General features: G+C 46.1%; 1 protein-coding gene across 8 annotated transcripts in view; it reads right to left on the reverse strand.

Annotated features, from left to right (window-relative positions):
- The window catches only part of nup205 (nucleoporin 205), a gene marked incomplete at its 3' end in the record, with an annotated part of 65,724 nt that overhangs the window by 12,050 nt on the left and 26,298 nt on the right, over window positions 1-27,376 (reverse strand). For 5 of the 8 annotated variants that reach the window (XM_079502160.1, XM_079502163.1, XM_079502166.1 and 2 more), the window contains 22 exons: window positions 26,581-26,737; window positions 24,712-24,908; window positions 24,122-24,304; window positions 23,712-23,762; window positions 23,011-23,220; window positions 21,637-21,874; window positions 20,773-20,962; window positions 19,823-19,943; window positions 19,344-19,425; window positions 18,669-18,833; window positions 17,948-18,072; window positions 17,001-17,115; window positions 15,519-15,668; window positions 13,918-13,992; window positions 13,035-13,192; window positions 12,336-12,416; window positions 11,509-11,700; window positions 9,755-9,962; window positions 9,429-9,527; window positions 8,425-8,573; window positions 7,547-7,738; window positions 5,579-5,700 (listed from right to left, as the gene is read on the reverse strand). In XM_079502160.1, coding sequence (XP_079358286.1) covers window positions 5,579-5,700; window positions 7,547-7,738; window positions 8,425-8,573; window positions 9,429-9,527; window positions 9,755-9,962; window positions 11,509-11,700; window positions 12,336-12,416; window positions 13,035-13,192; window positions 13,918-13,992; window positions 15,519-15,668; window positions 17,001-17,115; window positions 17,948-18,072; window positions 18,669-18,833; window positions 19,344-19,425; window positions 19,823-19,943; window positions 20,773-20,962; window positions 21,637-21,874; window positions 23,011-23,220; window positions 23,712-23,762; window positions 24,122-24,304; window positions 24,712-24,908; window positions 26,581-26,737 — 3,260 coding nt within the window. The remainder of the gene's footprint in view (window positions 1-5,578; window positions 5,701-7,546; window positions 7,739-8,424; window positions 8,574-9,428; window positions 9,528-9,754; window positions 9,963-11,508; window positions 11,701-12,335; window positions 12,417-13,034; window positions 13,193-13,917; window positions 13,993-15,518; window positions 15,669-17,000; window positions 17,116-17,947; window positions 18,073-18,668; window positions 18,834-19,343; window positions 19,426-19,822; window positions 19,944-20,772; window positions 20,963-21,636; window positions 21,875-23,010; window positions 23,221-23,711; window positions 23,763-24,121; window positions 24,305-24,711; window positions 24,909-26,580; window positions 26,738-27,376) is intronic. The other 3 variants (XM_079502162.1, XM_079502161.1, XM_079502167.1) reach the window with 3 other exon arrangements.

Below are 27,376 nucleotides of genomic sequence, written 5' to 3' on the forward strand. Positions count from 1 at the left end.
AATATATTTAAACTTTTTTTGCGAGACGCCGCTCCCTGCGTGTCCTCCGATGCGATGCATCGAGCATCGCTTGATTTCCGGTTTCGTCATCATAACGCGACGGCCTCGTCACCAGGTCCGTGACAAATACGCTCTTTTTTAATTATAAAAAAACGGCGAATTAAACACATTAAACAAATAGCTGGTTTAGCGTATTAAGCGTGGCTACAACATGGATTCAATAACTTAACACCCTCAAAGTGTTAATACAGTTGCAACCACTATATAATTGGCAAGTATTTCATACTATCCTTTTAACCCATTTCGACCTGAGGACGATTCTACACGTGTCTTCTAAATCCTGACAGTTTTCGGAAAAAAACCATGTTTTGTCGTTCTCAAACATTTTCATGTCAAGGACCCCCAACAATATCTGTATTTGCCACCGATCCCCATCTGAAAATATGTTGTTCCAGTGACCCTCCCAGAAACAAAGATGAGTTCAAAATGTTCACTCTGAAAGAATATATATTCAAAGATTTGTCACATTTTCATGATTTTTCAAAAATAGCACAACTACAAGCTCATAGCGCTGCACTCGGTGCCGCGCTGAGCTTGTAGATCTGCTATTTCAGCTAAAGCAAAACACCAATAGGGGTTCCCGCCCAAAATGGGTTAACTCATTTTTCACCGACATCACCTTTGGACGCCTTTTTTAATATCAATTGATTACGGTTGATATTAGCGTCCTGTTTGCACTCATAACACTGCGGTGAGAAAAGGGAAAAAAAAGAAAGAAACTTCCCTTTTTTTCCTTCTTTCTAATTATTTGTTCGGCCCAAAAACGGTCACGATCCGAGTTGGCATTGTTCCAAATGTCTAATTATTCCCTGGGCCTGTCGTCGTCGTGAAAGGGGGCGGGACTGTGACGCTCAATTGGAGAAGACGGCTGCTGTTTGTAGCGATCACATGACTTGTAGCGATCACATGATGTCATCATCATAATTTTTCGACCATCTTCCCGGTCCTTCATTCCCACCCCCAGTTCCTGCTTACTGATGCATGTGTCCCTAGCGATGACATCAGGGAACGACAGTTTTCTACCTCTGGTCTGCTTTGAGGCAGGTGTTTCTATATATGGCTGAGGGTTCAACAGTGACTCAAAGGTTAGCCAAGAGCGCCACCTAGTCTCAGCATGAGGTCATGCTTCAGTTGTATGGACTGTTCAGGCGGTCTGTGGATTATGAATCTGTTCCATTTGGGCCATACTTTGTTTGTGGACTTTGTTTTCACTTGCCGTTGGTATCCATGGCTGCCAGTTCCCACCTTATGTTGTGTGGGAGGTCAGACTGATCCAGACCGTGCTGAATGACCGCTAGCTTGCACAGCGTCTTCAGACTAGGACTCAAGTCCAAGATGTTGGTATCGATGGCTGCCAGTTCCCACCTGATGTTGTGTGGGAGGTCAGACTGATCCAGACCGTGCTGAATGACCGCTAGCTTGCACAGCGTCTTCAGACTAGGACTCAAGTCCAAGATGCCCAGGTGACCTGCAAAGAGAATGACACAATCTCCCAGCATGCAACAGCATATCACATCTATCTTAGACGGGCCTTTCCCGTTAGGCTCAACCTTCTTCCAGGAGAAGGTCTCTGGGTTGAGTTTCCACAGATCATTGCACGTCTGGAACTGGCTGTTGAAGCCACCCAATATGTACAGCTCTCCATTGTAGGTGAAGGCTGAATGACCCCAGCGTCCTTCTGGAAGAAGCTGTGTTCATCCAGGGGTTGATCTCTGTGTCAAACACTCTGATGGTGTTGTAGTAGGGCTCATCCTCCTCATCATCACCCCCAAACCTCCAACCTCTATCACCTCCAAATACAAACATCTTTGTCCCGATGATGGTGGCAGAATGACCTTCTGAAGCATGTGGCAATAGAGTTCCTCTATTGTTAATTACAGACCAGACCATTGTGCTGGTGTCCAACTTGTAGGTGTCATTAGTGCATCCAGTCCTGGTTTCTCCTCCATGGATAAACATGTCCTTCCCCAAGACACAGGCTGAGTGGCTCACCCTCCCCTCTGGAACAGACCCAGAAACCCTGGGTTTAAACCATCTGTGGGCGTCCACATCAAACGCATAAAGGACGTTGCAGTACTCATGCGAGTAGTTCTGTTGACCTCCCCAGAGGTAGATGACATCTTCAACCAGCACAACTGAGTTGCCGAAGCGCGAGGATGGAACCTCAAGGTGGCGTTCTCCTCTTCCGTGTGTGACCGGGGTCAACTTCCTCCAACGTAAAGACTTTGTGTTGAAAATGTGCACACTAATGTGATCCTTGTCGTCATCAGGGAACTCTACAAAGGTTCCAAAGGTGTAAACCTTATCTCCAACAGCGACGGCACAATGACATCCTCCTGGTGTTCCTTCAGTCAGCTGTTCCGTCCAGCAAAACATTTCTCACACTGTAAATAACATTGAATTTATGACACCTCACTCTGAGAAACAATGGAGACATAATGATCGTGCTATCACTTTTTATTGGTTCAGTGGCACAAATGGCACGTAACGTTTGTCCAATCCACACAGCCGATCAGTTGGGTTAGCCAATCAGGGAAGCCGATGACTGTTGATCTCCTAATATGGCAAAATGTAATCCTTTCAGAGTTTTTCATGATGTTATTTTAACCACTGACGGCCTCAGTCCAAAATGGGTTAAGCGTGGCTACAACACAGAGGCAAGTATTTCATACTATCCCTTTAACTAATTTTACGCCGACATCACCTTTGGACGCCTTTTTTAATATCAATTGATTACGGTTGATATTAGCGTCCTATTTGCACTCATAACACTGTGGTGAGAAAAGGAAAATAAAAGAAAAACAAAAAAAACGTTTTCTCCTTCTAATTATTTGTTCGGCCCAAAAACGGTCACGATCAGAGTTGGCTTTGTTCCATATGTCTAATTATTCCCTGGGCCTGTCGTCGTCATGAAAGGGGGCGGGACTGTGTGTGACGCTCAATTGGAGAAGACGGCTGCTGTTTGTAGCGATCACATGACTCCCTGTTTCTATGTCATCATCATCATTTTTCGACCGTGGTCGAGATCATGGATTCCACAATGCCACGCCAGACTTCCCGGTCCTTCATTCCCACCCTCAGTTCCTGCTTACTGATGCATGTGTCCCTAGCGATGACATCAGGGAACGACAGTTTTCTACCTCTGGTCTGCTTTGAGGCAGGTGTTTCTATATATGGCTGAGGGTTCAACAGTGACTCAAAGGTTAGCCAAGAGCGCCACCTAGTCTCAGCATGAGTTCATGCTTCAGTTGTATGGACTGTGTTCAGGTGGTCTGTGGATTATGAATCAGTGAAATACAGACACACATTATGGGCTGTATTCAGGTGGTCTGTGGATTATGAATCTGTTCCATTTGGGCCATACTTTGTTTGTGGACTTTGTTTTCACTTGCCGTTGGTATCCATGGCTGCCAGTTCCCACCTGATGTTGTGTGGGAGGTCAGACTGATCCAGACCGTGCTGAATGACCGCTAGCTTGCACAGCGTCTTCAGACTAGGACACAAGTCCAAGATGTTGGTATCCATGTCTGCCAGTTCCCACCTGATGTTGTGTGGGAAGTCAGACTGATCCAGACCGTGCTGAATGACCGCTAGCTTGCACAGCGTCTTCAGACTAGAACTCAAGTCCAAGATGCCCAGGTGACCTGCATAGAGAATGACACAATCTCCCAGCATGCAACAGAATATCGCATCTATCTTAGACGGGCCTTTCCCGCTAGGCTCAACCGTCTTCCAGGAGAAGGTCTCTGGGTTGAGTTTCCACAGATCATTGCACGTCTGGAACTGGCTGTTGAAGCCACCCAATATGTAGAGCTCTCCATTGTAGGTAAAGGCTGAATGACCCCAGCGTCCTTCTGGAAGAAGCTGTGCAGAAGGTGTGTTCATCCAGAGGTTGATCTCTGTGTCAAACACTCTGATGGTGTTGTAGTAGGGCTCATCCTCCTCATCCTCCTCCGAATCCTCCTCATCATCACCTCCAAACCTCCAACCTCCATCACCTCCAAATACAAACATCTTTGTCCCGATGATGGTGGCAGAATGACCTTCTGAAGCATGTGGCAATAGAGTTCCTCTATTGTTAATTACAGACCAGACCATTGTGCCGGTGTCCAACTTGTAGGTGTCATTAGTGCATCCAGTCCTGGTTTCTCCTCCATGGATAAACATGTCCTTCCCCAAGACACAGGCTGAGTGGTGCTCCCTCCCCTCTGGAACAGACCCAGAAACCCTGGGTTAAATGATCTGTGGGCGCCCACATCAAACGCATAAAGGACGTTGCAGTACTCATGCGAGTAGTTCTGTTGACCTCCCCAGAGGTAGATGACATCTTCAACCAGCACAACTGAGTGGCCGGAGCGCGAGGATGGAACCTTAAGGTGGCGTTCTCCTCTTGCGTGTGTGACCGGGGTCAACTTCCTCCAACGTAAAGACTTTGTGTTGAAAATGTGCACACTAATGTGATCCTTGTCGTCATCAGGGAACAATACAAAGGTTCCAAAAATGTAAACCTTCTCTCCAACAGCAACAGCACAATCACATGCTCCTGGTGTTCCTTCAGTCAGATGTACCATCCAGCAAAACATTTCTCACACTCACAATGGAGACATAATGATCGTGTTATCACTGCCAGCCACATTTGATATGGTTGCTCCGAGAACCAGTGTTACAAATTACAATACATACTGTATCATCGCAGCCAGGCGAAAACATTGCATACCTTGTACTGCATCTTAACCACCTTCAAAATGTATGGAAAAGAGCTGATGTACACATTCTACAGTCGCACATTGCAACGCTTTGTGAGCATAGCTTTGTGGGCTATTTTCGCTACTCTTGCATGACGACGTAGGTCATTAATGTAATTTACATCAGTGGTTCTCAACCTTTTCAGGCCAAGACCCCCCAAAATAATCACATTTGAACTGGGGACCCCCCCCCCCCCCCCCTCCCGAGAACTATTTGGAATTGTAGGAGTTGAGGCATTATATCTAGTTTGACGGAGACTCGGTTCCAAATATTGTGAAAATAGACGATCAGCTATAGTATTTTCACAATGTTTTGACAATTTGGCCAATGTTGGACCAGTTTTCATAGTTTGTTGATTGCTTTTGATGCACTAATGGTCTTTTTCCCCATTGCTGGGGTTCCCCTGCAATGGGGCGAGATAATAATAATGTGGGGACCAACCTGAGGGTCCCGACCCACAGGTTGAGAACCACTGATTAACATACGCACACACGTACACACTCCTCTCTCTCTCGCTCTAATTAATTACTCATGTCGCGCAGCTGCGTCTAGATTCTCCCGGCGGATCCTGCTGGGAGCTGCCTATGCCATAGAAAGCATGGGTGGACCCCAGGCTATGCACATGACCCTGAGGCCATACCTGTGTGGGTCTCTGTCACTGAGGCCATACCTGTGTGGGTCTCTGTCAGGGACCATACCTGTGTGGGTCTCTCTGTCAGGGACCATACCTGTGTGGGTCAGGGACCATGTGGAACACTGAGGTCATCCATACCTGTGTGGGTCGCTGTCAGGGACCATGTCGAACACCTGGCACTCGATCAGCTGGGACACCAGACCACAGCGCAGCAGCTCCACGGCCCCCTGGCACGTCTTGGCCACGCGCGTCAACAGGGCCTGAACACAACAACACCACATCATTGATTTGATTGGCAGAAAGTATGCCAGTTGGTTCTCAAACGTTTTCAGTGCAAATTTGGATGATCAGTCCAGTGGATTTGCGAGATTAGCCACAGACACACACGGAGAGCCTCTTCTAGGTGGCTTGGCCCCTAGGACCTGTAAAAAAAATAGTATGGACATTTTTTGTAGTCTAGCTAGTGAGGAAGACATTACATTATGTTGTTCATCTTAAGTTATTCATCTTAGTATCCTATGATATACATGACATAAGAGCTAAGATGTCTCTTAGAGCTGATAGCTATTGTTCATGGTACAGCTTGTACTCAGTATAACTGAGTACAAGCTCGTGGCCGAACTACCACCACAGGCCTGTGGGCATAGATATTATAAGAAATAGATGCCTCATTTGCCGCTGCAGTTCATTGGAGCGACGTGTATCCCAATGAAGGCGGAAGTGCAGTGCTGAAGCCTTTTTTTTTTCTTTTAACAAATCTTTATAACAGTCATGACAATATACATTACAATACAAAACAAGACAAAGAAACAAACACAAACAACAAAGTTATTAACAATACAACATCAGAGCCAGGGGGATTAGATTACTAACAGAAAACATTAAAGAGTGAACACAAAGCAACAGTTCTCCGCAGCTTTCTTATTTAGAAGTGCTGAAGGCATTTGCTGAAGGCACTCTGCGTCGCTGCCCAAGTGACGTCACTCATGCGACTCCTCCATGTCTCTCGCTGTCACTCAAGTGACTACTGGCCAATCACAGCGCGTCTTTTCCGGGACTTATGTTACGCACGCGGAAGCTTGACAAGCTTCCGCTAATGCTTTGCAAGGAATGTCGGGAAAATTGTGCCTTCAATGGTGACACGCGCCTCAGAGGCGGAAAGGGCGTCTACGTATATATGTCTATGCCTGTGGGTACTCACATGTACCCACAGGTACCATCTCCACTGACCACTGACCATGTATTAAAGACACCACCTCTGCCTCTGACCCCTTTATTTCCCGTTATGAATTCCACCACACTAGCTGGACACTGTCTATGTGGTCTCTACCAAGATTATTATAGTTTTGCCATTAGCCTAATCTAACTCGTTGTTTTTGTTTAGTTTTCATTAGTTTTACTGTTAATTCAAGTATGTTATTTATTGAAAAATGGATTAGTCAACTGCAAGGTCAAAAGAATATTACAGTATTTGGTATTTTAAGTATTTTTGACAAAGACTGAAACTAAGGACATTTCCTCTATTTTGGTAGTTTCTATTAATTTTCTAGACTGTAAAATACACTTTCAGTTAATTCTTCTTCTTTTATTAGTAAAGCCTTGTTTTTATTTTTTATTCTAATGGTTTTCCAATTCTAGTTCTCCTTATTGGGTCAGTTTTAGCTAACTCTCCTCTCCTCGCCACCTTGCTCTCGTAGATGTACAGTGGTTTGAGCAGTGGGGGCTGTGGCGTGAGCAGGCTCTGTTTTAGCTAACTGAACTCTCACCATCTTGCTCTCGTAGATGTACAGTGGTTTGAGCAGTGGGGGCTGTGGCGTGAGCAGGCTCTGTTTTAGCTAACTGAACTCTCACCATCTTGCTCTCGTAGATGTACAGTGGTTTGAGCAGTGGGGGCTGTGGCGTGAGCAGGCTCTGTTTTAGCTAACTGAACTCTCACCATCTTGCTCTCGTAGATGTACAGTGGTTTGAGGAGTGGGGGCTGTGGCGTGAGCAGGCTCTGTTTTAGCTAACTGAACTCTCACCATCTTGCTCTCGTAGATGTACAGTGGTTTGAGGAGTGGGGGCTGTGGCGTGAGCAAGCTCTGTTTTAGCTAACTGAACTCTCACCATCTTGCTCTCGTAGATGTACAGTGGTTTGAGGAGTGGGGGCTGTGGCGTGAGCAGGCTCTGCAGCGCCACGTCGTCCTGCTTCAGGCTCTCCACCAGTACTCGCAGGTAGCCACTGTTACACACGTACACCAGCCACTGGCTCTGACGGTCGATGGACAGGATCCTGTCCAGCACGGCCAGCGCCAGCATCTGAGAGAGAGAGAGAGAGAGAGAGAGAGAGAGAGAGACGTTATGACAAATGTGATGAGGTCAGCACAAAGTGTGATGAGGTCAGCACATTTGTCTATGGCTGTTTTTAGCCCAAGGAGTGTATTTTGTGCAAAACTAATGTATTCAGAATCATGAAAACCCCCTAGTATGACATGTCACATGCTACTTACATAAGGAAAGTTTGACATTTTTGCCTGCCATAGGATGTTAATGGTAGGGTCACAAGAAACCCCTATAAAAATTGCCCAATAGTGACAGCCGATCAGCAAGTGGATTCATGAATATATGTATATACTATATAGACAATATTTTAGGCCAATAAAAAAGACAATATACCAAATTTCCCACCCGTCCACCTCGACTACCGTTTCTATGTCGTTCTCAAACATTTTCATGTCAAGGACCCCCAAGATTATATGTATTTGGCCGCGGACCCCCATCTGAAAATGTTGTTCCACCGAGTGCCGCGCTACGAGCTTGTAGGTCTGCTATTTTTGAAAAATCGAAGAACGACTGACATAGAAACATAGCTTTTTCAGAAAACTGTCAGGATGTAGAAGACATTTTTAGAATCTGATCTCAGGTCAAAATGGGTTAAAACACCAAAAGGGGTTCCCTTCTCGCCCCCAGAACGGGTTAAGTCCAGTGCACGGCGCTGCTCGTACCCGTCCGATCTCGTGACCGTCGCAGGCATCGCGACACACCACCTCCATGAGGGCCGTGCCGTAGCTCTCGATGATGGCCAGGTTCTCTCTCTGCAGTTTGGAGAAGCCGTCTTCTGGAGCCGTCAGACGCTCCCACATAGACTTGCCTGCTGTTGCACATTGGATTAGAACAGATAGATAGATTGCACTTAAAGGGAGACATTTCATTGGTCACAGCAGCTGAGACGCTATGAAGTGCATTAAAGCTGCTATAAGCAATAATATGTCAAAATTCGAATGAACTTTTTATTTTTTTTGTTATTCAGGCAGCCAATAAGTCATTGGTCAAAAAAACCCGGTCGCAATGACTAACCAATCAGGAAGCAGACAGGCAAATCAACCAATGACAAAGCTTCTAGGAACATCTTGGAATGCAGATTGCGGCTAGATGTGTCACAGAGACTACATTCTTTTTGGGAGCGTTTTACTCATTGCTGGCTGTCTGAATACCAACAAAATAAAAAAATAAAAAAGGTCATTCAAATTTGGACATATTATGCTTTAATGGTGGATACAAAAAAAGGTTGATGCAGACAGAAGAATGTGGACAACGTTGTTTCAGTGTAAATAAATACAAAGGCCCAGTGCGGAAGAATGTTGCTTATCATAACTATTATTGAACATACATACAAATGAACAAAGATATTTATAATAGGTGCCATATTTATTTACAGCTCGTTTATTTTTGGACCACAATGCTTATAGTAGACGATATTAAGATCACCCCATGTTATTCTCCATAGAGAAATCATTTCCGTGAACCAGGGGAATCGAGGGGACGAGCGAGTGCCGCCAGGACTTCGGCGCTCTATACCAGGCCATACACTGGCCTCAAAGTGTAGCTCAATATTCAATAAGTAGAGAAGTTGGCGAGTTTAGACTTCAACATTATATTATACTCTCTGTGTGTGTGTGTGTGTGTGTGTGTGTGTGTGTGTGTGACTGCATGAGTTCTACAGACTGACCTGACTGCAGCGTGTCCGGCTCCTCAGGTTTCTGGGCGATCTGAAGGTAGTAGAGCAGAGAGCCGTACAGGTGCGCACGCAGACGCTGAAACCCACCGCCTAGAAAACAGACAGATACCAGTCAATAATCCTTAGAAAATATTATATCTTCTTTAGTGATGCACCAAATATTCGACAGAAAATGGCTAAAAATGCATTTTCGGCCTATTCGGTTTCGGTCCGAATAGGCAGAAAATATATCACCGAATAGTGTATGCAATTAATGCATTCAAAAGAGCTGAATAAATGTTTTATGGACCCATAATAGTGATTATTATTTAAGTCACCTGTACAGAGGATGAAGTCCAGCAGCTTGCGCAGGATGAGGTGCAGAGCAGAGTTGGCGATGGAGGCGAAGCCAGAGGACGCCCCGCCGTCAAGCCCCACCCCCTGCTGGTGCTCCGACAGCACCGATTGGCTGAGCTGGGCCGTCAGGGTGAAGACCGCCCCGGCAACGATGGGCATTAGCTCCCCGGCTGCGTCTTCAGACAGAACCTGAGGAGAACAACGATGGGCATTAGCTCCAGGGCTCGACGCTTAGCATTTTTCCAAGTAGCACGTGTGCGACTAAGTTGAAAAATCTAGTAGCACACAAATTATTTTAGGAGCACGATGAAAAGTTATCAAATAATGTGTTTGAGGGCCCTCCTATATACAGCTTTAGTCCCCACACGTCTCAATATTTGCCATTGACAATGAACGGAGAAATTAGGTCAAAATTCCGCTAAATATGACGTAAATTAAAATATATATATATATATATATTTTTTTAATACTTTACTTATAAAAAAAACCTGGCAACCCGCACCCCGCGGTCATTTTCCGCTAACCTGAGCGGGGCTCCCTAGCCTGCTGGAGGGGCTCACATCATCCCATGCACCCTCGAGAGGAAAAAAAAGGAAAATAAATGCAGCCTTGAGTCTTGTGGAGCTTGATCACCTCCTCCTCCTTTCCCCAAATTGCCAATCCCAATAAATCCAAAAGTAGCCTAGTGTGAATACTTCCACAGCCTAATTACTAAAGGATAAACTATCAGTCTTCTCCAAAATCTGTCAATCTTTGTCAACTCAGCACGTGTTGACAACGCATTGTAAACAGAAACAGAAGCCGTGTGTGTGTCACACCAAAAGTGGTGACCTATAGAATCCTGTACATAGAAGCATCACGCAATCGTCACCCCTACACAGCTGTCATTAATGAATAGTCTTGACTTGATTGCCTATGCGTTCAAGTTATATAGGGTGAAAACCGTGAAATGCACAGGCTCATCTTACATCGCTGCTGGCTGCCACTGCAGGCAACATGCACATTTCCAAGAAAGTTTCAGGGCACACTACTTTGTCTAACAATGTGGATTATAGTTTGCTCACTTTTCTGCTGGTCAATTTGAGAAAAAAGGTAAGGACTGGAAAGCTATCTCTTTCTCTATCTCTCTCCCTTTCTCTCTGTCTCCCTCCCTCGCTGGGGTGAAGACGTGTGTGCTCTCTCGCTCTCTCTCCCCCCTCCCTCCCTGGGGTGAAGACGTGTGTGCTCTCTCTCTCTCTCTCTCTCGCTCTCTTCTCTCTCCTCCCTCTCTGGGGTGTGGGGGGGGGGAGAAGATTAGTTGCGCTGCCTTCGACAGTGCTATACTTCTCCAGCAGCGGTGCAGAACCGAGAGAGTGACACATTCTTTTGGATGTAAACTGCGCAACTTTTAGCTTTAAAGATCGGATTCTGTAGTCGCACCGGTGCTACAAAGTGAATTTTACAACTCGCACGGTGATATTTTAAGTCGCAAATGCGAGTACCTAGTCGCACTGTCGAGCCCTGATTAGCTCCCCGGCTGCGTCTTCAGACAGAACCTGAGGACGACGAGGTGGAAAACTGGAGGTGTGAGGTTATTTATTGTCAACAATACCAATCGCAGAGTAAAAAGAGTGTGAAATGCACAGTGGTGGAAAAAGTACTCACATCAATACTGCAATGTAAACTATTCGATTAGAAGTGAAAGTCCGGAATTCAAAATGTACGTAAAGTACCAAAAGTAAAAGTCATTCTGCACCTTGTCGTGGAGGTCCAGCAGCAGGTCTCTGATGATGAGCTGCCTGTCGTCGGCGGGGATGAGGTCGATGGGGCAGGCGGTCAGCAGCGTCTCCACCAGGCTCCTCCAGGACTGCAGCGCGTGGCGCTTGGCGCTCAGGCTGCGGCGCACGCGGTTACGCTCCACCACCTGCTGCAGGATGGAGTTCACCTCCTGAGACATTGTGGAGAAAGAAAGAAAGACAAGAAGCAAAGAACAATTTAACAATTCTGCTTGTTTTACATCAGTGGTTCCCAGAGTGGGGTCCGGGGACCCCCAGGGGTCCTTGAGGGAGTTCCAGATCCAGTTCCTAAATGATAGTTTGGAACCAAATGGACCCTTATGGGTCTGTAACTCTGAGAATGTACAAATGGAACCAAATGGACCCTTATGGGTCTGTAACTCTGAGAATGTACAAATGGAACCAAATGGACCCTTATGGGTCTGTAACTCTGAGAATGTACAAATGGAACCAAATGGACCCTTATGGGTCTGTAACTCTGAGAGTGTACAAATGGAACCAAATGGACCCTTATGGGTCTGTAACTCTGAGAATGTACAAATGGAACCAAATGGACCCTTATGGGTCTGTAACTCTGAGAGTGTACAAATGGAACCAAATGGACCCTTATGGGTCTATAACTCTGAGAGTGTACAAATGGAACCAAATGGACCCTAACAGGTCCGTTTGGTTCCATATTAACATTGAGTTTACAATATAAATCGGGGGTCTCAGAGATAGAAATGCCATTAAATGGGGGTCCGTAGGCTAATTAGTAGCGGCACCTCTCCATAAAGAGAACACTCACCTCCATTAGCAGGGGCCTCTGTCCGATGGCTGCCAATCCCTGCAGGGCGTTCACCTCCGCGACCAACACGCGATGAAGCAACTGTTCGGAAACCATTTAGAAAACATGAGAAAAGGATTCTTGCATCCTTGAAAAGATGAAACATCAATAAGTGAAATATTGAAAAAGGTACCGGGGAGGGATAGCGGTCATCAGTGTTGTTTTTGGCAGCAAATTTTGATTTTAGTTTTAGTCATAGTCTTTTGAATAGTTTATTTAGTTTTAGTCACATTTTAGTCACCTGGAATGTGTTAGTGTGTTAGTGTCTAGTTTTAGTCAAGAGATTGGCGAGCCTTGATGCCGTCGAAATGACTGATTTTACACTCTAAAACTCAGCCAATCTACTCGATTCAGCCAATCTACAAGCTCACAACGCGTCGCAGCGCGATGCATTGTGAGCTTGTAGATCTGCTATTTTCAGAATGCAACAAAGTATAAAATGACTTATAGTGGATCTCTTGTCCACTAGTCCCTTCCTAACATTATAGTCCAGTTTTTATTTGTCGACAAAATCGTCAATATATTTAGTCTTAGTTTTAGTCATCATAGCTTAGTTTCCATTTCGTTTTCGTCAGTGGAAAAAGGTAGTAGACGAACATTTTCCGTCATAGTTTTAAGTCGACGAAATCAACCCTGGCGGTCATGAAAGACATGAATTACCTTAACGTTGCAGACGGTGTGGCCCTGCTCGTTGACGTGCTCACAGTTGGAGATCACCTGCTCGATCTGGGTCCGCTCGAAGAACTCCAGCTGCAGGAGCTCTGGGACGTCCTGGCAGAAGTTGATGGCGTCCAACACGCTCAGGAGCTTCCTGCGCACTGAGGACATCATTCAAGAAACGGAACGAAGAAACGACCTTGGTTTGATTAGCGCCGGTACAAAACGTGCAAACGATTCAACTGATTTTAACACATTTAGACCTGAGGACGTTTCTACAAATGTCTTCTAAATCCTGACAGTTTTCTGAAAAACCCTATGTTTCTATATCAGCGGTGCTCAAACTATTTCATGTCAAGGACCCCAGAATTATCTGAATTTAGCCGCCGACCCCCATCTGAAAATATGTTGTTCCAGGGACCCCCCAAGATGCAAAGATTTGAGTTAAAAACGTTTGCTCTGAAAGAATATATTCAAAGATTTGGGCCACATTTTCACGATTTTTAAAAAATAGACCTACAAGCTTGTAGCGCAGCACTCTGTGCTCAGCAGATCTACAAGCTCATAGCACGGCACAGAGTGCCGCGCTATGAGCTTGTAGATCTGCTATTTTTCAACAGCTAAAGTACAACATAATGCTAGTTAAAAAAACAAAAGGGGTTCCCACCCAAAATAACAGAATATTTAAATTCACAGGTATGCTAAGTTACTGCTCGCCTTCAAGGTTCAAAGTGTTCTTAATTGTTAGAAGAGTACAACATAAGAGTACACACATATTTTGTTCTGGTTCCTCAGACATTGTAGCAGCATCAGCACTACTACTACTACTACTACTACTACTACCACTACTACTACTACTACTACTACTAATGATAATAATAATTACCTTTAGAGACTGTGTCAAAATGCAAGAAACCACTGACAGATCTGGTATCTTCCTCCATTCCTGATTCACCATCAGCTGGGAAGAGAAACAGAGATAGATATGATTCACCATCAGCTGGAGGAGAAACAGAGATAGATATGATTCACCATCAGCTGGGAAGAGAAACAGAGATAGATATGATTCACCATCAGCTGGGGAGAGAAACAGAGATAGATATGATTCACCATCAGCTGGGAAGAGAAACAGAGATAGATATGATTCACCATCAGCTGGGGAGAGAAACAGAGATAGATATGATTCACCATCAGCTGGGAAGAGAAACAGAGATAGATATGATTCACCATCAGCTGGGGAGAGAAACAGAGATGATTCACCATCAGCTGGGAAGAGAAACAGAGATAGATATGATTCACCATCAGCTGGAAGAGAAACAGAGATAGATATGATTCACCATCAGCTGGAAGAGAAACAGAGATGATTCACCATCAGCTGGGAAGAGAAACAGAGATGATTCACCATCAGCTGGGAAGAGAAACAGAGATAGATATGATTCACCATCAGCTGGAAGAGAAACAGAGATAGATATGATTCACCATCAGCTGGGAAGAGAAACAGAGATAGATATGATTCACCATCAGCTGGAAGAGAAACAGAGATAGAGATGATTCACCATCAGCTGGAAGAGAAACAGAGATAGAGATGATTCACCATCAGCTGGAAGAGAAACAGAGATAGATATGATTCACCATCAGCTGGAAGAGAAACAGAGATAGATATGATTCACCATCAGCTGGGGAGAGAAACAGAGATAGATATGATTCACCATCAGCTGGGAGAGAAACAGAGATAGATATGATTCACCATCAGCTGGGAAGAGAAACAGAGATAGATATGATTCACCATCAGCTGGAAGAGAAACAGAGATAGAGATGATTCACCATCAGCTGGAAGAGAAACAGAGATAGATATGATTCACCATCAGCTGGAAGAGAAACAGAGATAGAGATGATTCACCATCAGCTGGAAGAGAAACAGAGATAGATATGATTCACCATCAGCTGGGGAGAGAAACAGAGATAGATATGATTCACCATCAGCTGGGAAGAGAAACAGAGATAGATATGATTCACCATCAGCTGGGGAGAGAAACAGAGATGATTCACCATCAGCTGGGAAGAGAAACAGAGATAGATATGATTCACCATCAGCTGGAAGAGAAACAGAGATAGATATGATTCACCATCAGCTGGAAGAGAAACAGAGATGATTCACCATCAGCTGGGAAGAGAAACAGAGATATATATGCTTTACGTTGAAATGATTTTGTGAGCAATAGAAGCTCAACAAGCCTTCATCAGGGTCCACTCACTTGATTGATTCTGTGTTCAAGAGCAAGCTATGAGGGCATATGTGTGTGTGTGCGTGTGTGTCTGTGTGTGTTTGTGTACCTGCGTGCTGTGTGTGTGTGTGTACCTGCGTGCTGTGTGTGTGTGTGTGTGTGTGTGCGCGCGTGAGTACCTGCGTGCTGTGTGTGTGCGTACTGCGTACCTGCATGCTGTGTGTGTGTGCTGTGTGTACCTGCGTGCTGTGTGTGTGTGTACCTGCGTGCTGTGTGTGTGGCTGGTCGTCCAGCAGCAGGCTGACGAGGCGCTGCGTGTGAGAGCGCTGGCGGTTTAGTGATGTCACCCGTAGTTCGATGGCCGCCGTCTTCATCAGCCACGACATCTGAGAGAGAGCGGCGATCTCATCACCTAGAGACGACGAACAGGAGCAGGTTATTAGATCACAGTGGGGACCGTAAGGGACCCATTTAGACCTGAGGACGATTCTACAAATGTCTTCTAAATCCTGACAGTTTTCTTGAAAAACCATAATGTCAGTCGTTCTCATACATTTTCATGTCAAGGACCCCAACAAATTATATGTTGTTCCAGGGACCCCCCAGAAGCAAAGATTTGAGTTAAAAACGTTCGCTCTGAAAGAATATATATTCAAAGATTTGCACTACATTTCCACGATTCTTCAAAAATAGCAGACCTACAAGTTCATAGCGCGCCACTCGGTGCCGCGCTATGAGCTTGTAGATCTGCTGTTTTTCCAATAGCTAAAGTATTACATAATGCTTAAAACACCAAAAGGGGTTCCTGCCCAAAATGGGTTAAGGACTGTTCAATGTTAGTGAAAAAGGAAACCGCTGTTTTCCTTTGCAAAGTAAGCACGATTAGATTAGATGTCTATATTATAATAAGGGAAATTAGTTTTGCTCGGGTCAATGCATACATTCAAGACAATACATAAATATACAAATACAATAAAACACCCAGCAAAGTACTAGTAAAATAATTATAAAATGTAAAAGATATTTAAAAGAAAGCGGATGGCATCGCTCCACAGCCTGGGAGCGCCTGTTGTGCAATCCTCGACGTTGCACAACAGTGAGACGTCATCGAAAATGTTCCCCCCGTTTAGCCGAGGACAACGAAAATCTTAAAAGTTAATAACTCCAATTCTAAGAAAATATCCTGTGTTAGACGGCCCCCCGCTGTCCAGTCACTTTAGATTTAATCATACCTCCCGTTGTTGTCGATCGCTTTCAGAGTGTTTTGGCTACATTTAGCTGCTCCAGCCACATCCGGTATAACTTCCGGTCCGTCTGTAAAAGTGCTCTGTTGCTATAAATCGATTGGGCGCTATGATAACCCCGGGCAATCGGAGTGTTAAGAGTTGGGTCTCTCGCGATCTTTCCTGCTTTCATCATATATCTCAGCCTCCGTAGGAGGTAGATCCGCTGCTGGCACTTTGCAAAGTGCCAGCATATCAAACATCGTTAAGTGAGGAAACATTATTTTAACCCGAGCGAAGTCGAGGCAGAGGTGAATTTCGTGGATTTGCGTCATTCACCACCAGAAGCAGCGTTGCGTCAAAAACAAAATATATTTTTCCATACGAATATGAGCGACACCATCATACAATGGATTAACCATCATCCTTACGAGCTATTGTGCTGTCTCATCATCACAGGGAGTCATTGTCTCGTTTAGATGCTACTCAGAGCGACTCGGTAGAGTGAAACCTGTACTCACGAGGCAGGACGAAGGGAAGGTGCTTCAGGTGTGAGAACAGGAAGTCTTGGCTGGTTCTCAGGTAGCGCATGGTGGGGCCTGACGTGTCCGAGTAGGCACACAGCTGGTAGATCACCTGAGGGACCAAACGGAAAAACAGGTGTGAGAACAGGAAGTCCTGGCTGGTCCTCAGGTAGCGCATGGTGGGGCCTGACGTGTCCGAGTAGGCACACAGCTGGTAGATCACCTGAGGGACCAAACGGAAAAACACCCATCAACATTTCACTTCATCTAGGTCAGTGGGACCCCTGGGGGTCCGGGGACCCCCAGGGGTCCTTGAGGGAGTTCCAGGGGGTCCCCAGCTAAATGATAGTTTGGAACCAAATGGACCCTTATGGGTCTGTAACTCTGAGAGAGTACAAATGGAACCAAACGGACCCTAACAGGTGCATTTGGTTCCATTTGTACACTCTGTACAAATGTCATTAAATGGGGGTCCATAGACTAGATGCACGTCAAACTGGGGGTCCTTGAAATGAAACGGGTTGAGAATCACTGCTAGAGCCGTTAAAATCTTCTTATGGGGGTCCCTGGCATATCTCTTCAAATGGGGGTCCGTGGGGCTAATTACTATCAATTTGGGGGTCCTTGTTGACATGAAAAGGTTTGGGAACCACTAATCTAGGTAACTCAGCCAGATCAGAAATGTCTTTACACCCTGAGAGTTAAAGTTGGAGTGACACAGGCCTAGTTCCTCCTAAATGATCATCAGGTATATACTGTACATTTACAGTAAGTGTCCATCAGTAAATCTGTCATTCTGTGGATACATGAAATCTTTGCCAAACCGAAAAATGTCATATTACTTCAGTGATGCTGGTGTAACTAGGACATTAACACCCAGGACTTCACAGCGTCATGTCTGACACGTCACTTTCTGCATTGTGTTTGCAGAGTGCAGTACGTACCTGGTAGCATAGCTCAGCCAGGTGCGGGGCTTGTCCTGTGATCACAGGCCCTGATCTCTTGTCACTGCCTCTCTGGAGCAGACTCAGGATGGCATGCAGGCAGCTCCGAGGACAGCCCAGGACACCTGCAAAACGCACAAAACGGTCTTAGTAACATAACTTTAACTGTACTGTCACGGTATGATCAAACTGACATTATCCATGATTGTAAAAAATAAAATAATAATCTGAATGCAGTGATATATTTCAGCTGACTTTAAAGTCCCTAGCCTCACAAATACACTTTCAACACAGGTCTGCATCACTTAAAATGTTCCAAACTTTTAGCACAACATACTCCAGATAGGAAGTCCCTCCCAGGGATCTGACCAAGGAATGTAACATTTTAGCAGGGCTTGATGCTGTCGTAATGACTGATTTTACACTTGCTGAAAATAGCTGATATACAAGCTCACACAACGCGTCGCGCTGCGACACGTTGTGAGCTTGTAGATCGGCTATTTTCAGCATGCAACCAAGTGTAAAATGACTTATACTGGATCTCTTGTCCTCTCGTCCCTTCTTAACATTTTAGTCTGTTGACGAAATTTGTCAGTATATTTAGTCTTAGTTTTAGTCATCATAGCTTAGTTTATTTAGTTTCCATTTCGTCAGTGGAAAAATGTAGTTGACGAACATTTTCCGTCTTAGTTTTAGTGGAGGAAAACCCCAGTGGTCTGACCTGGGTCCTGCAGGTTGGTGGAGCTGACAGGCTTCTTGACCTCGTAGCCCAGCAGGTAGAGCGACAGGTTGGGGGCCTTCAGCTCCAGAGACGTGATGAGGAGGTTGAGGATGTGGATCTGGGTCTCGTGGCGGATCTTTGCCATCTTCTTCTGTGGGTCTGAGTCTGAGGGTTATGGTCAGGGGACGGAGAGAAAGGAGGGTTTATAGGGAGGCGTACTTTGGTTAGACATAGCATGCGTTAAGACGACCGGATTAAGGTTAGGTTTAGGTGTGCTGCCCCGTGGGAGGTTAGGGTGAGAGTTTGAGATATCGGACCAATGGTATGTCTAACCAAAAGCATGCACCCGGTTTATAAGCATGTCTGAACGAGTCCATAAGATGTAATACAGAGAGCGAAGAGTGACAGGGTTTGAAATGCTGTAGCAAGGAGGTTTATTGTATTTATTGTTCTTGCCCTCTGCATCAGACGCTTAAACTGCTCGAGAACCAAGCATTCACAAAGAATTCTGGGTATTGTAGGATAAGATAGAGAAGCACCGCGTTCAGAATGGGACTGAAAATGTGCGTTGATCAAACTTGCCAGACTGGTTGTTAAACAGTCTGAAATCTGACAGTGGACCATTCCTTTAAAGTCAAATAAAGGAGACGATCCAGAAATCAGGACAAGACTCACCGTCTCCTTTTTCAATGCCTTCTTCTGCCTCCTCGTTTTCCAGACACTCCACGAAACCTGCCATCAGCTTGTCACTGACGGCCTGCAGGAGAAAGATGCACAAGAAGAGTTCCAACGCAGCAGGAAAAAGGGCTTCATAAAGAGTGGACGGTTTGTGAAAACACAGGCTAAGGTTCACGACTCCTAGTGTAGGCAGATTACTTAGAAGCAATCATGATACAAAATCAATTCTGATCTTAACCGTTTGGCCGCCAGGATTAATTAAAGGTCGTTTTGAGGAAGCAATCTGATTGATAGAAAATAGCTAATCTACGAGCAAACAATATGCTACAATGCAAAGAGTCATATTTAATGAAATGCCCAAAATAGAGATCCAGTATGAATACATTATTTTATAAAATAAAAATTATAATAATAATAATAAAGTAAATCAAAGTATGGATTAACTGTTGCACTAGTGTGAACAGTGGAACCCGTACCGCGCTGTGTGTGAAGTCTCCCACCAGCCTCATCTGGATGTTGGGGTAGCGCGCCACACGGCGCAGGATCTTAGCGCTCTGGAAGGCAGCCTCTGGGTTGGAGCTGCTGTGGCACATGTACCTGCCAGACACAAGGAACACAAGGGGAGTGAGCACAGGTACCTGCCAGACACAAGGAACACAAGCAGAGTGAGTACAGGTACCTGCCAGACACAAGGAACACAAGCATGGGGGGGTGAATACCTGCCAGGGACAAGGAACACAAGCAGGGGAGTGAACACAGGTCCCTGCCAGGGACAAAGACAAGCCCCCAGTAAGGCTATCCAGCTTGAAGCTGCCACTACCTACTGGCGAAATGTGGAATTGCAACACTTTCATGGAGGTGGACGGACATTCATGACGTCACGTGCGTAAGCCCCGGACCTCAACATTGAGGTCCGGGGCTAGGCTAGGCTAAACTTACGCTCACTCGAGCCATTGAGTTATAATTATACTTCCGGCAGTCTTCCGGGTGCTTCGAAACGCAACTGAGCAACTTCCACAGAAATATATAGCGCGGGGGGGGGGGGTATCGCTCTGGTTCGGTCTCTATCCTTGTATTACTCTATGGTGAGCACAGGTACCTGCCAGGGGGGACACTAGCAGCCAGAATGGGTTCTAATTACCTGGCGATGTTGACGATGTGGTCGGCCCTGCGGCTCTGAGGGCTGGGTTCTAGTTACCTGGCGATGTTGACGATGTGGTCGGCCCTGCGGCTCTGAGGGCTGGGTTCTAGTTACCTGGCGATGTTGACTATGTGGTCGGCCCTGCGGCTCTGAGGGCTGGGTTCTAGTTACCTGGCGATGTTGACGATGTGGTCGGCCCTGCGGCTCTGAGGGCTGGGTTCTAGTTACCTGGCGATGTTGACTATGTGGTCGGCCCTGCGGCTCTGAGGGCTGGGTTCTAGTTACCTGGCGATGTTGACGATGTGGTCGGCCCTGCGGCTCTGAGGGCTGACCCCCTGGAGGAGCTGCTCCAGAGGGGACACCAGCAGGGAGGCCTGGCTCTCCCTCAGGAGGTCCATGAACACCACCTCCTTCTGCAGGGCCAGGTCCAGCAGACACAGGCAGTGCAGCACCGCAGACTCCAGCTGCTTCTTACCTGGAGGGAGGGAGGGAGGAAGGGAGGGAGGAAGGGAGGGAGGGAGGGCAAGAGCAACCAGACATTAGAACCACCAACGCTGCCTGGAAGAAGTGTTCCTTTTGACAGCACATTCTTAGGTAGTTTTAGACAGTCTTTAAAATACATCAATAAAAATAACTTTACTTTTAGTCTAGTTTTAGTTGACTAAATAAATAAGATTTAAGTCGAGTAAATCTACAGTTGATTTAGTAGACTAAAATGTATGTTGATGGTGACTACTTCGCTGTGTGCCGAAAAACGTTGATCTACAAGTCATCTTATTTTTACATGTAATGTGTAGTGGTTGAGGGTTGAAACACTCTAAGAAGGTTGGAGACCACCTGATGACCTCTCTTCCAAGGCCAAGGCATCCATTAGAAATGGATTATATTCGCATTTTTGATGTAACTAATAATAAACTAACTAAGTGTTTCTCAAAGTGTGTGTGTGTGGGGGGGGGGGGGGCAGGAGGTCCCCAGCTAAAAAAATAATAATAAAGCATCACAATAATTTAAGCAGTGTTTGGAACTTTGAATAATTTAAAACATTTGAACACAAAAAAATCCTGGCACTTAACCTTTTCGGTAACTGTACCGCTGCATTGTGTGTGTGTGTGTGTGTGTGTGTGTGTGTGTGTGTGCTCCTCCTCTCACCAGGGAAGGGTGCGTAGCTGTCCAGCTGCCGGACCCCCTCCTCCAGCAGGCTGAGGACGAGGGCCAGCGTGGGCGAGTCGTTGAGCAGGTGGAACATGAGGCCGTGTCCGGGGGGCTTGTGGGCGGCCAGCTGCTCCCCCTGCAGCTCCACCACATCCTGCACGAAGTCCGACGGCTGGGGCTCGTAGTCCCGCAGCAGCTTGTGGAAAACCTCCAGCACCGCGTCCGCCACCTCCCACTGAGAGACAAGTTAATACCATTTAGTTTTCTGGAAAAAACCCTATGTTTCTGTGTCAGTGGTTCTCAAACTATTTCATGTCAAGGTGCCCCAGAATTATGTGTATTTGGCCGCCGACCCCCATCTGAAAATATGTTGTTCCAGGGTATGTCCAGGGCAGAAAGGTTCAAAAGGTTGCTAACCTACTAGCCTTGGATTGAGACTGTCAAACATGTCATAGTTATCGAGTCCGACTTTTGCTTTTGTATCTACTATGATAGACTTGTACTTCTCCGTACATGTACAAAGAAAACAGGGCCGACCCGGCCTGTTGACACAGATGTTAACTCCACATTAGGAACCTGTGAACACTGTATTAGTCAGTATTTTTGAGGGGCGCTATTAACACAATCAGTGCCGGAAGTCCTTCAAAATAGGAGCTCTGGGGTGCCGGAACAACATGGCCACTTTTACTCGGAAAGCCATGACCCGGAAACAATCTACTAAAAAAGTTGACTTTACATAGCTGGCTTACATTGCGATCGTTTTAGTTTATACGATATATGATCCAAAAAGCGTTCATATTTTGCGGGAGAGACGGATGAGGAGCAGAAATGAAGCGCCAGTATATCGATCCGTTCAACACCACGGAAAGCGCCCTGGATTAGGAGAGACGAGTCATTCTTTCCGCCGCGCTAACGGCTAACTCAATGATAAGCTAACATGGGGACAGAGCGGAGCATACGGTAGCCGAGAGGCTAACTGACAAATAAAAAAAAAAGGGGAAAATTCAGAATATTCTTATCTCGCCCCGTATCATTGAGGATGCGCTAGGACGTCCTCACACGTCTTTAGGACGTGTCGAGACCTGCTGACACGTCGGATGGACGGAAACGGTTAATACAGGGAACTTCCGACAGAATCCGACACATCTATTGACAACTACCGACTAATACACAGTGCACACAAAGCTTCCAAATGTCCAGTTAACATCCTTGGCTACTGGGTCAGCACTTTATGTTTTGTTTGTACATGTACGGAAAGGTATGGGCTTTGCGTGCAGATTTCTAAGACCTTCATAGATACGAATGCCAAAGTCAGACCCACTAAAAAAATACAACTACGATAGTCTTTCAGGGGTTCAGGCGCGTGCGTACCTTCTCAGCGGGACGGCGGTATGCTCTGGTGGGGAAGGGGAGGAACACGGAGTCCCGCAGGAAGGCCAGGTACGGCTCGAAGCCTGGCACGCGGAGCCCCGCCCCCAGGTTGGCGGGCAGGCTGCTCTCCACCAAGGTGCTGATGAGCTGGCAGAATGACCTCGTCAGAGGGTACTCCTCACAGCTGGACTCGATCTCGTTCAGCTCCACCTGCAGGGCCACAAAGTCACACAGTGTTGTTTTTGTCGACTAAAACTAAGACGAAAAATGTTCGTCGACTACCTTTTTTCACTGACGAAAACCAAATGGAAACTAAATAAAAACTATGATGACTAAAACCGAGACTAAATATTCTGAAAGTTTTGTCAAAAAAAACAAACTAAACTAAACTAGACTAAATGTTAGGACAAGACTAGAGACTAGAGATCCAGTATAAGTCATTTTACACTTGGATGCATGCTGAAAAAAATCAGATCTACAAGTTCACACTGCGTCACACTGCGTCACGCTACGAGGCGTTATGAGCTTGTAGATCGGCTATTTTCAACAAGTGTAAAATCAGTCATTACGACGGCATCAAGGCCCGCCAAAATACATTTTAGTCGACTAAATGAACTGCAGATTTAGTTGACTAAAATCTTATGACATTTAGTTGACTGTCTAAAACTAGATTAACACTAAAACATTCCAGCACAGCCTACCTCAATTCCAGCACCCTGTCTCTGTCCTGGGACTCGCACCGTCTGGAGTATCTGCAGGTGAGAATTTGTACATGAAAAATCCTTAGTGTTCTGTTCATTAAAAGGACAATTCCTGCATTAAAAAAAACACCTTCTGTTCTGCATATTTTGTGACATCGTAGCACTCACATAAAGGTTTGTACAGGTGGGTAATCTAGGATTTTATTTTAAGGGTTATGAGTGGTGACACGTAGCATGAAAACAGCCATGTGTGCTAGATTTAGTCGACTAAAATCTCATGATATTTAGTCAACTAAAACTAGACTAACACCAAGACATTCCCGGTGACTAAAAATGTCACTAAATCCAAATTAAAACTATTGAAGAGACTGACTAAAACTACAATCAAAACAACAGTGCCCTGGGCCTACCTGTGTGTATTCCAGCGACTGCCACAGGGAGGCAGCGATCTCGGGGGACTTCCCGAAGGCAGACAGGCAGTGCAGCAGCTCCGCCTTGAGGACGGGAGGGACACTGCACTGCAGCAGGCCCAGCATCACCACCACAGGGGTCCACTGGGGGTGCTCACACAACGCCAGGCGAGCATTCTCACTCTGAAAAACAAACACGTGGTGTTCAACCGTTTTATTATAATTTAAAAAAACGGTGAATGAAACGCATTAAACAAATAGCGGGTTTAGCGTATTACGCAGCACCGACACATGGATTTAATAGCGGGGAGTGCTATAAAAATGCTTTTAGTCGACTAAATCAACCGTAGATTTAGTCGACTAAAATCGCATGACATTTAGTCGACTTAAACTAGACTAACCCCAATACATTCCAGGTGACTAAAATGTGACTAAAACTAAATGAAAACTATTCAAAAGACTATGACTAAAACTAAAATAGAAATTTGCTGCCAAAAACATGTATGTACAGTATAAGTACAGTAAGCGATGAGGTCATACCCAGGTGTATGTATTGTACAGTATAAATACAGTAAGCGATGAGGTCATACCCAGGTGATGATGGTCGTGAGCAGGTTCAGGAAAGAGGTGAGCCCATCCAGCTCCCTCTGGGTGATGCCCCTCAGTGGCGGGTGGCGGTACTGCGACGCGTCCGTGTTGGGAGCGTCTCGTCTCAGGTTCTCATGGTAGAGCATGAGAGAGTGGAAGAAGTGTTCCCAGGACAGCGGGTTCCCTGCAACGCCCTCTCCTGGTAGCAGACACACATTACACACAGTTAGTCCAGGACAGAGGGTTCCCTGCTACGCCCTCTCCTGGTAGCAGACACACATTACACAGTTAGTCCACCAGGACAGAGGGTTCCCTGCTACGCCCTCTCCTGGTAGCAGACACACATTACACACAGTTAGTCCAGGACAGAGGGTTCCCTGCTACGCCCTCTCCTGGTAGCAGACACACATTACACACAGTTAGTCCAGGACAGAGGGTTCCCTGCTACGCCCTCTCCTGGTAGCAGACACACATTACACACAGTTAGTCCACCAGGACAGAGGGTTCCCTGCTACGCCCTCTCCTGGTAGCAGACACACATTACACACAGTTATTACATGGCTTGGTTGAATGCTTGATTCTGATTGGTCAATCGCTTAATTCAGCGGTGAGTTATCTCATGATAATGACCGCTCCGCTGTATAATGACCGCTGCCTAATCAAACCCTCTGAGCACCACCAGCTGCGCGGCTGCGCCCGCTTGATTTACTGCCGTTTCCAACATAACAGCCATGTAAACACACACACTACTGACACACAATGTAATTTACAGCTAAACATTGCTCTTAAAAATGTTTTTGAAAACATTTGAGCGAGAAATAGACGAAGCAGCTGGACCCGAAAATGGATTCTATTTGATCAACTCACTTCCTTGTTTTCCGACAGTGCTTCAGCCCTGCAGCTGGGCAGACGCAGCCAGCGCGAATTTATGGAATACTTTTTTTGTTGTGTTTTGGATCAATGGATTAATTTATGTTAGTTAGCCATGTAATAAGCGGGATAATATCTGGCTAGGTGGTCATTGTCGGGATATAATTCACCTTCAGGGAGTGTAACCACCTCGGCTTCGCCTCGGTGGTTAAACTTCCTGTCGGTGAATTATCTCCCGACAATGACCACCTAGCCAGATATTATCCCTTACTTAGTCCACCAGGACAGAGGGTTCCCTGCTACGCCCTCTCCTGGTAGCAGACACACATTACACACAGTTAGTCCACCAGGACAGAGGGTTCCCTGCTACGCCCTCTCCTGGTAGCAGACACACATTACACACAGTTAGAACAGGACAGAGGGTTCCCTGCCACACCCTCTCCTGGCATCACACACACATTACACACAGTTAGTCCACCAGGACAGTGGGTTCCCTGCCACGCCCTCTCCTGGTAGCAGACACACATTACACACAGTTAGAACAGGACAGTGGGTTCCCAGCTACGCCCTCTCCTGGCATCAGACACATATTACACACAGTTACCCCCCATTTAGACTTGGTCGCAGTGTTGATTTTGTCGACTAAAACTAAGACGAAAAATGTTTGTCGACTACCTTTTTCCACTGACGAAAACTAAATGAAAACTAAGCTATGACGACTAAAACTAAGACTAAATATACTGACAGACAGATTGAGTATAAGTCATTTTACAATTAGTTGCATGCTGAAAATAGCAGATGTACAAGCACACAACGCGTCGCGGTGCGACACGTCGTGAGCCTGTAGATCGGTTTTGATATAAAAAAATCTCTGTTGATAGGGCGGAGAACTCCGTCCTGTGCGCTCAGGGTGTTAATTCCTCCTGGAAATCCATGTTTGTTTATTTTCTTTTAGGAATAAGCTTTTTCCCGCAGATAGCAGTGTAAATGTGCCACATTACCAATACCATGTGGTGCTCCGTTGGTCTTCAGCAGGCTGAAGCAGTAGTGTGCACACTGAGGCCCGTTGGCCAGGCCCTTCAACATGCGCAGGTAGGCCATGCAGAGAGTGGAGGGCAGCAGGTCTCCCATCTGACGCACAAACTTGGACAGAACCACCTGCGACAGAGAGCACAGGAATAAGAACAGAGTGTTGCCACAAAGAGACCTACAGAACCACTCAGAGGCCCACCATCCACAAAGAGACCTACAGAACCACTCAGAGGCCCACCATCCACAAAGAGACCTACAGAACCACTCAGAGGCCCACCATGATCCACTAAGAGACCTACAGAACCACTCAGAGGCCCACCATGATCCACAGAGACCTACAGAACCACTCAGAGGCCCACCATGATCCACAAAGAGACCTACAGAACCACTCAGAGGCCCACCATGATCCACAAAGAGACCTACAGAACCACTCAGAGGCCCACCATCCACAAAGAGACCTACAGAACCACTCAGAGGCCCACCATGATCCACAGAGACCTACAGAACCACTCAGAGGCCCACCATGACCCACAAAGAGACCTACAGAACCACTCAGAGGCCCACCATGATCCACAGAGACCTACAGAACCACTCAGAGGCCCACCATGATCCACAGAGACCTACAGAACCACTCAGAGGCCCACCATGATCCACAGAGACCTACAGAACCACTCAGAGGCCCACCATGATCCACTAAGAGACCTACAGAACCACTCAGAGGCCCACCATGATCCACAAAGAGACCTACAGAACCACTCAGAGGCC

This window comes from Electrona antarctica (assembly GCF_951216825.1).
Source record: "Electrona antarctica genome assembly, chromosome: 5".
Taxonomy (NCBI): domain Eukaryota; kingdom Metazoa; phylum Chordata; class Actinopteri; order Myctophiformes; family Myctophidae; genus Electrona; species Electrona antarctica.